Here is a 10000-nt window from a genome sequence, read left to right as displayed (position 1 = left end):
ATTCGTGTGAATAAAATAGCTTACTTATACCAATATGATTATACTATACAGAGTATAATTTATACTTGAAAAACATGAGAAACTGAGAATACGAAGCAATAATTAACAATTTATATCGATAAAATAGAATAAAATTTAATAAATAAATTTATTATTGTTAATCACGGTTAAATCGTTAATCCGGGAGATTTCCGATCGGTTAATGTGAATTTTATTTCGATTAAAAATAAAATGGTACGAATAGAGACTAAAACGTTTGGATTGATTAATGAATTTTGAAAGGAAGAATTGTGAAACGAAGAAGTGAATATTTTTTTAATAGGGGTTAGAAATAAATATTTAATCTTTTTTTTTTTTTTAACCTAAGAGAATTTCAATTTTTATGACGAGTTAACTGGTATCTTTATCATCGAGCAATGAATTAAATATTTTTCTTTCTTTTTTAACGATAAAAAAATATATTTTTAGATAAGATCATACATTCGAAAAAAGAAATGCAATAACATGAAAATTTGATAAGCTGTCTTGCAAGTATTCTTCTTTTTCTTTTTCTTTGACAATTGAACAAATAAGGATTATTTATAAAAATAAATGGCACAAACAACAGTTATATTCGTTTATCCACATTTCGAACATGTTATATAACATTTCAAAAAAGAAACCAAATTCTGAGGAAGCTATTACATGCGATGATATGTTCAAAATTCGATAATCTGGAAGATTTCTCATAAATACATCGATACAAATTTTGTCCTATATTTTAATGGATTGAAGTAAATAGTTCTTTTTTTTTCTGTAAAAAGAGAATTTCTTTTGATAATTTTCATAATTAAAGAATCTATATATGGATTATATAAAAACAAGTCTCATATTGAAATTACTTAAAAAAAAAAAAAATAAAAAAGTGGATACTGATTTTTAATTTATTTAATTAATAGGAACTGCATAGAATTATGTTTTAAAAATGTGTATTTTTCATCTGATAATTTATCAAAAATTTGATATATTATTAATGAGATTAATTCGGATTGGGCGAATATACGTATGCTTTTTATTCCCCAATCACAAACTTCTCGTTGAAACAATTTTCTGAGAAAATTGTATAGGTTTTGCACTTGAAATTCATTCTTTCGCAAATCATATGTCGTCTTTTATTTTCTGAAATAAAAATTAAAGAAAAAATAAAAAGAAAATATACGCAATTCAGAAGTAACATTTCAAACCACAACTTATCAAAATTATCCGCTACGTGAATTTATATTTCGTTCTAATTTGAAATCACAGAAAATTATTCTTTCCTATTAATCGTGAGAATAGCAAACTAATTAAATGTTAATATAACAAAGACTTGTCTCTAAAGTAAAAAATAGAATTACTCCGATTATATTTTATTTTTCAAGAGAAAGATATATAATGTGATGAGTTTATAATTAATTATAATTAATTATTTCCAATATTAGTAAATACTGCAACACATTAAAATCAAATTCAGTTGGCTTTTAACCGTAATTAGTATTGCAACAAATTTACAAAATCTAATTAATCTATTGTTTTAGTCTACAACGTAGTGAGTGAAATTATGAATTTCTTAATAAGAAATTTACATTTGACTTTACATTTATTATAAAAGCAATTATCATGAAGAAAACAATTTTATAGAAAAACATGATTTGCGAGCGGATGAATGTAATTTGCAAAAGTATAAACGCTATCGAATACACAAACGAGATAACACACGAACGAGGAAATAGTATGCGTATGTGTGATAACAAACGGTTAATCGATGTGTAGACGCGTTTGTAAGTCGATATCTTTCGATCGATGTCGTACTCGAGAACAGGAGGAATATTCGAAATTTCGATAAAATGTCAGTGCAAGGAATTAGAATTATTGGGTAAAGATCGAGTGATATGGGACGTATATACGTTTATATTTATATACTTGTATATATATATATATATATTTTCATAGAAGAAATGTAGTAGTGAAATGGCAGAGAGAGAGACGACAGGCTCAGCTCGTTCGCGATGGGAATTTTTGCCGCAAGTAGAAACATCCGCTCGCGATTGAATCACCGAGACAGCCTTTGATGCTGGCCTATGGGTACGTCACTTAAGGTTTTATAAGGTTAAACGTCGCTACAAAGTAGAATATGTCGTACGACATCTTAATCTTTCTTATCCTCTTCGTATAAGAAATATCAAATGATATTTCAAAATGTCGACAAATTTCTAAAAAGAATATCGATCTAAACAATATTTGTATATATAAATATATATCGTATAAGAAATATCAAATGATATTTCAAAATGTCGACAAATTTCTAAAAAGAATATCGATCTAAACAATATATATTGTTATTTATATTGTTATTTAATATTGTTATTAAACGTTAAATATTGTTATTAAAAATATCTGTTAAAATCATGTTTGAGATTAGATCGTGTTTCATTTTGAAGGTACTTTATATAGATTTCGATTAATTCGTATCTGTCACATCGATCAGGCGAGTTTTATTTAAGGAAAAAAAAAAGAGAGAGAGAGAGGGAAAGAAAAAAAAATAAAAAAAAATAAAAGAGAGAGAGAGAGAAAGAGAGAAAAACGGTTGAATCCCGTAGCTTGTGCTAGTCGCGATTCAGGTGTTCCAGAAGGAAAACTCATCGTTGGGGCTGGCGATCGATCATCGTTTCTTATCGACGTCGAGACCGATACGTTCTCGTAAAATGCTTTGTCGTGGATGGATCGTTATTTTGATAAATGTCCGATACGGAATCTGGGCTAACGAGAACGATCTAGAGTGTTATTCGCTAAGAAAGACGATTACTTATTCGAGAACTAATTATTTGAAAATTTGGATTGTTGTCAAAAGAAGGAAAAAAAAGAAAAAAGGAAATAAAATATATTAAAAAAAAAGAAGATAAAAAAAAAGAAAATACTATCAATCGAATTGTTGTCAAAAAAAAAAAGAAAAGAAAAGAAGGGAAAGAAAAAGAAAATATCAATCGGATTGTTGTGGACAGAAAAGAAAAAAAAATAATAAGGAAAGAAAATACTATCAATCGCATCGCGTGGAATACGAAATAACAAGCAAAAGAGTGCGCATAAGAGAGAAAGCCGTGGGGAAAGTTCGATATCTTTTATTCTTTCTTTTTATTCTCTATTTTTTCTATTTTTTCTTCTTTCTCTTCCTCTTCTTTGATCATCGACATTATTCATTAACAATATTCGTTTATTTTGCAGTAAAGTGGAAAACTGCTAGGTCCATTCTGAATTGAAAAAAAAGAAAAGAAAAGAAAAGAAAAGAAAAAGAAATTCTTGTGAAAGAGGACAGAGAAGAGGAAGAGAGAAAGTAGTTTCTGATACACGAGAGATTCAGTACAGTACAGTACAGTACAGTACAGTATAGTATAGTATAGTAGTGGCTTAGGATGATTCAAGAAGGTGCACTTGCGACGAGATCGACGTTACTTATTAATCACCGCCGGCTGCAGTTTCAAAGACCGTTGGTAGTCTCATTCATCGTGGCCGTCGCACGGATATTTTTTACTCCTTTTTGGCGCCTTTCATCTGCTAGACTTATCTCTCCTCTACCTTCTTCCAATCCGCGTTCTCTCTCTCTCTCTCTCTCTCTCTCTCTCTCTCTCTCTCTCTTTCTCCCACTCTATATCTATCTATCTTTCTTTCTACGAAGCTGCAGCAAACTTTTTCTAAAAATCCGTTCGTTGTACGATCGATAGTAACGAATTTCAGAACGGTCTGCTTACGCTTGGACGAACGAGGAAAATCGTGTTTTCCGTAAAAGAAAAAAGAAAATGTGTATATATGTATACATACACATATAATACATATACATATATATGGAGAAAAAAATATAATAAAAATAACAACAAGAAAACATTACGACGCGTATCGTATTTATGTTGAAATGTAAAAGTCTGAAAAGGATTTTTCGATATCTCGAATAAGTTGAATTTTTTTTTATCTGATTCGGTACCTGTAATCGCTTCGTTGAAATGCATAAAACCAATATCGCAAAAAACATTCGTCTTGCTCGTTAACCTCATTTTAAACGTGTATCTACGTGTAAGGATTTGAATCATTTCTTCTGACACGTGCAGACAAGGCTCTGTGAATTTTTTATATCTTTCAAATTCCTGTCATTATTAATACTTTCCTAACGAGTCTTTGAATTCTTTATAAGAAAAAAAAAAAAGAAAAGAAAAGAAAAAAAAACGAAAAAACTTTGATCAAACAAAGCCAAAATTTTGATCAAATCATAAATTTTCTTATGTGTGTGTGTGTGCGTGTCTCTCTCTCTCTCTCCATATATATATATATATATATATATATATATATATATATATATATCATATATTCCGTTATCATATGAATATATATTTAATTTTATTATTCAATATTCGTGCAATTTGAACGGTATTTATTAATTTAGATTTTCTCGTGAAGTCACGAACGCGAGTGGAGGAAACAAAAAGAAAAAAAGAATTGCAAAATTGCAAGCGGGAGGAAGAGAATAACCTTCCAAAATTTACCAGTTAGATATTCCGCCATTCGTGCGGTCTACCGCCATTGCGGTATCACGTGACTCCGGTTGGACACAAAATTGTCCGATAGAGGCGTTCGTCGTTCTTTTAATTTTACGCTTTCCCAATAATAACGATCCTTCGATCGTACCTTTCTTTATGATCGTATAATTCTTTACGATCATTTTTTTTTCTTTTTTCTCTGTTTTTCTTTTCCTTTTTTCCTTTTCTTTACCTAGTCGAGAATTTGCCTTTCATTTTATTAAGAAGACAGATGTTCGATGCGCTCTAGCTTATAAATTATGCATTGTGTTATCGCGCGTACGCGCACTACTGTGCATTATGAATACACACTTCAAAGCGGAAAGTGCAGGAGCGCGAATCAAATTCAAATTAAAATCTTCGTGGTGCGCGCCATCGCCATAGTCGTCGTTGTCGTTATCCGCTCTTCGAAATAACTCGACATATTGTGTATATCTTACTCTCTTTCTCTTTCTCTCTCTCTCTCTCTCTGTTTTCTTCCGTATCCATATCTCTCTTTCTCTCTCTCTCTCTCTCTCTGTTTTCTTCCGTATCCATATTTCTCTCTCTCTCTCTTTTCCTCTTTCTCTCTCGGTTTTTCTCTTCTCCTCTTTGTAATGAAAATATGTTGACACAGGTGGAAGTACCATTCTAGCCGCGAGGAAAACGCGCGGAGTCCGTAGCTTTTTGTCGTCCGCGTACCGCGAACATCGCGATAACTTTGTTTGTGTCAAAATCATGGCCTCGGTGTTACGTACGTATGTACGTTCCCGACCGCTTTACGCGCTCGAACGTCGCTTATTGCCGTTCCCTATTTTTATCCTTTATATCCTGTACTGTACATTTTATTTTACAATGTTTTTAATTTCTTCCTTCATAGTTTCTTTCCCCTTTTGCTCCCTTGTTTTTCTTTTCTCTTTTCTTTCTTTCTTTTTTCCTTTTTTTCTTTCTTTCTTTTTTTTCTTTCTTTTTCTTTTCTCTTGTCTCTCTTTTTTTAAACTTCTATTTCCTCGTGTTGATAGTCGTTTCGTTCTCTGCTCGTTCGTTCGTACGAAATGGAATCAAACGGCCGAGAGAGTTTGCTATTTTCCTAACACGATGGAGAAATGTCGCTGTACAATCACAAATTTTCGTGATTCTTATTTCCGCACTGGTAATAGAAGTAGGAATAATAATAATAATAATAATAATAATAATAATAATAATAATAATAATAATAATAATAATAATAAGAAGAAGAAGAAGAAGAAGAAGAAGAAGAAGAAGAAGAAGAAGAAGAAGAAGAAGAAGAAGAAGAAGAAGAAGAAGAAGAAATAAATAAATAAATAATCATGATCATTATACCTAATAATAATGATGATTACATTAATATAACGATAACAATAACAATAACAATAACAATAACAATAACAACAACAATAATAATAATAATACTAGTAATAGTAATAGTAGTAGTAGTAGTAGTAGTAGTAGTAGTAGTAGTAGTAATAATAATAATAATAATAATAATAATAATAATAATAATAATAATAATAATAATAATAATAATGATAATGATAATGATAATAATAATAATACTTATTATAGTGGGTAGATGAAAAAAGTTGGTGGAAAGGCAAGAAAGTTCAGTCCGCTAATTAAAATCACGAGGATGATCGATCGTTACGTATCGCGGATATTAATCTTAATGAGCCTAGTTTAATACTGTCTTCCTTTTCGTCCTTCTCGTTCTTCATCGTAGTCATCGTTGTTATGGCAATGGTGGTGGTAATAATGGTGGAAGAGCTCGCGGGAATATATTTTTTTTAGTGATCCACCGTTGATTTGCTCCAAAGTTTGACCTTTTTTCGAAGTTTGTCCGTGTACTCATTCAAATTTCTCGCACAATTCCGCGATTTCACAAAGAACGATGCAAAGAAAGGAGTAAAATATCTCTTCCCTCGTTTACGACGAAATATCGAATAGAAGACTGCGTGGATCTATAGATCGACTCTTTCTCCTTTTTGCTTTCGCTCGCTCGCTCTCTATCTCTTTCTCTCTCTCTCTATCTTTCTATTTTCCTATTTTTCTATCTTTTTCTCTCTTATCTGGAAAGTAGAACGAGCCACGCCTATATATATAGAAATATATACGCATACACATATATATACGCGCACACGCATAAGTATACGCATAGATATTTGTATTTTAAGTAACTCGGCGATCGCTCTCTTCTATTCGACGTTCGACCAATGAAAATGGCGCGGATCATTTTACGCTTCGATAATAGATAATCTATTTGATAAACGTATCTACCTAATAAAGAACGCGAGTTTATATCCGACGACGGGCGTAGCGAGTAATCTATTTATTAAAATCCATCGTTAGCCGAAAGATTTATGCATCGATCGACCCGTTAAATTCAATTTTGGCGATAAGGTATTAAATTTCCCGGCATACCTAGTTATATCCTGCCTATCGAAAAATATTCGCCCGTTCGAGCGTGCGTTCATAATGGAGTGCGTTGTAACGCGATGTAAATGTGTTTTGGATCGCGAACCGTGAACGATAGCGATGGATTATTATCGTTAAGCCGTGGGGAAAGCGTCAAATTAATTTATACCAACGAGAAGCAGCATTGAGTGTTCTATACAAGTGCATGCGCGCGCATGTACAAACACACACACACACAAAATAAACTTATCCTGTGTCCTATGCAAAACATTCGATTTCTTAGCTAATCGTAGATGAGTTGGAAGAATATATAGCTCGTCTACGGTGCCTCAGGACGAATAGAAACTTGTCGACCTTTTTGAATAATGAACGTCGTCGTACTCATCGTGCTTCGTCATCTTTATATATATGTGTATGTATGTATGTATGTATATATACATACACGCACTGTTACGTATATATGTGTGTAATATATATATATATCCTCTCGTTCTCGTTATAGTTCAAGTCGGTGGTCTTTTCTACTTCCTTCGTTAGATCCTTTCCTTTCATCCTTCCTCTATCCTTCCTCTATCCTTCCTTTACTCACTTCCTTATCTTTCCTTGCACGCGCTGACGTTGGTATAACAGAGTGACTATGTGTGTGTATATGTGTATATATATATATATATATATATATTTATCTCTTTCTCTTTCTTTTCATCTTTTTCTTTCTTCTCTCTCCCCCCCTCTCTCTCTCTCTCTCTCTCTCGGTTCTAACTTAGGAGATTCTAAATCCTCTTTTAAAGAGAGACTTATGGCTCTACTGTTCGAATTAGCATCGTCTGAAAAATTCATGGAATCTTTCTCGCGAGAGAATCGAGAAAAAAAAGAAAGCAGAGAAAGGGAGATAAAGAGAGAGATAAGAGAGAAAGAGAGGAAGATAGAGAGAGATAAGAAAAGAAACTTTAATAAGTTTTTCTAACGATCTCTCGAATTTTGTTACAGGGATGACGATCCGGGCAGCGATGTCGAGGCTGGAGAGTTATCGCTGATCCTAAGGACGTAGGACCTTAGGCCGTAGGTCGTCGGACTCGCTTCCACGATGAGCGTATCACTACGGATTTTGGCGTTGATCGGCTTAGCCGCGCAAAACGTGGCTTGGCCGCAGGATCCCGTTCCCAGGCTTCACGTCAAGCATCGTGAGTAATGTGGCATTATACCTCGCAATGATATCTCGCAAGTGCTATATCGACTTAAACCAAAAAGAAATCATCTCGGATACAAAATAATATTGAAAAAAACGAAAAAAAATTTTTTTCCCCTTTTTTTTACTTTTTCTTAATCTTTTTTTTTTTTCTTTAAATAAAAGAACAAAAATTTTGATCGGATTCCTTCGAAATAGATTAAGTAAGAAAGAAAAAGAAAAGGACAAATCGAGGTGTAATTATTACGTATCGATAGTAATCTGTAATTCGATAGATTTACACCGACATTAATTTTCTCTCTTATCGCGTATTGAAATAAAACGAAAATAATGAATAATAATACTTAGGTAAGTCTCCAATCAGGTTCTATGACAGTTATATACATACACACATACATAGTTTAGTTTCCCTTATTAGAGCGAGAAAGTATAAAGATATTGTACTTATTATACTCGTATATTCTACAACTGTCTACGTCTAATCTTCTTATGATCTTAAGAGAGTCAGCGAGAACTATAATTCAGTATATCTAGCGCAGTGAAACATTTACGAACATATATACCTCCTTACGATTCTTAAATCTGTTGATTGCAAAGCCGGACAACGTGAAGCTTCTCTCAACGAAAGAAGAAACAACATCCCGGAGCTTTGAAAGACCAGCTGGTCTACTTCTTAACGGTCTTAAGAGTAGCAATCCCAAAGAGTTTTCAAACATATCAACTTGAACGTAAGAATATATGTAGATACGCGCGCGCGCGAGTAACCAAATAAACATACGTATGTGGATATAGATCGGATAGATTTCGTGCACCTGTGGATTCGATCATAGAATGATTCAAGGGTTAAAAGTAGGACAAGTTCTAAAACTTGAACTCTGTCTTTCTCTCTTCTGGTAGAGTAAACGAGAAAAAGAGAGAGAGAGAGAGAGAGAGAGAGAGAGAGAGAGAGAAATAGGGCTTACAAGAGGGTTAACGACCGGTCGAAATCCGTGAGCGAATACGCCCTCGTAGCTTTTGACGCGGATCAAATATTGGCGTGTGTCGCGTGCGTCGAGCATCACTGCGGCCGCTTTGGTAAATCCTATCGAGTATTCAATTACGGTAGAAGCGACGCTCACTCGCTCGCGAGTAAGCGAGTGAGTGAGAATGAAAGATAGATAGAGAGAGAAAGAGAGAAAGAGAGAGACAGAGTGAGAGAGAGAGAGAGAGAGAGAGAGAGAGAGAGAGAGAACGAGCTTGCCACACAGTGACACCACTGTCGATGCACTGTCTGTCTCTTCTGTATAGCTAGTTGCCATAGAGTTAGCTCAGAGATGAAATTGGCCAGGCTTGTGTATCGTGATTCGGGACTACGAAAGACATATGTATCTGAATTGTGTGTGCGTACGTGTGTGTGTATGTATTGTACTTTAACGCTCGACTTTCAATATCTATTTTACGAGCCACCTGGTATATAAACCTCTTTTGGTGTTTCCTTCTATCGGTATTATACATTTTAATTCTCTTTTATTTACAAATCGATCTATTGGATCTTTTGCCTCCACCCTCTTACGTCTGCACCAACACCTATATCCCAGTGTTTTATTTCGCTAATGCGATTGGTTCTCTCTCTCTCTCTCTCTCTTTCTCTCTCTCTTTTTTCTCTCTTTCATTTTCATTGATCGAAAAGCAACACGTCATCGTCTGATTTAAAATAATTCTTCTTTTTTCTTGTTTTTCTTTTTTTCCTCCCCTTTCTACGTTCCTTTTTGACGTCGTTATTATTGTGACGGGGGACGTAAAACAAAGTGAAATCCGAGAAGAAACGTTCTCCGTAACA

At 33.6% G+C, this 10000-nt stretch overlaps 1 protein-coding gene across 2 annotated transcripts in view; it reads left to right on the top strand.

Annotated features, from left to right (window-relative positions):
* Positions 1–10000, top strand: part of LOC127070337 (semaphorin-1A-like) — a 284950-nt gene that overhangs the window by 40909 nt on the left and 234041 nt on the right. For both annotated transcript variants that reach the window (XM_051008164.1, XM_051008162.1), the window contains exon 2: positions 7983–8176. In XM_051008164.1, coding sequence (XP_050864121.1) covers positions 8080–8176 — 97 coding nt within the window. In that variant the 5' untranslated portion in view covers positions 7983–8079. The remainder of the gene's footprint in view (positions 1–7982; positions 8177–10000) is intronic.

Source organism: Vespula vulgaris, chromosome 18 (genome assembly GCF_905475345.1).
Source record: "Vespula vulgaris chromosome 18, iyVesVulg1.1, whole genome shotgun sequence".
NCBI lineage: Eukaryota > Metazoa > Arthropoda > Insecta > Hymenoptera > Vespidae > Vespula > Vespula vulgaris.
This window is presented reverse-complemented; position numbering and strand designations above follow the sequence as displayed.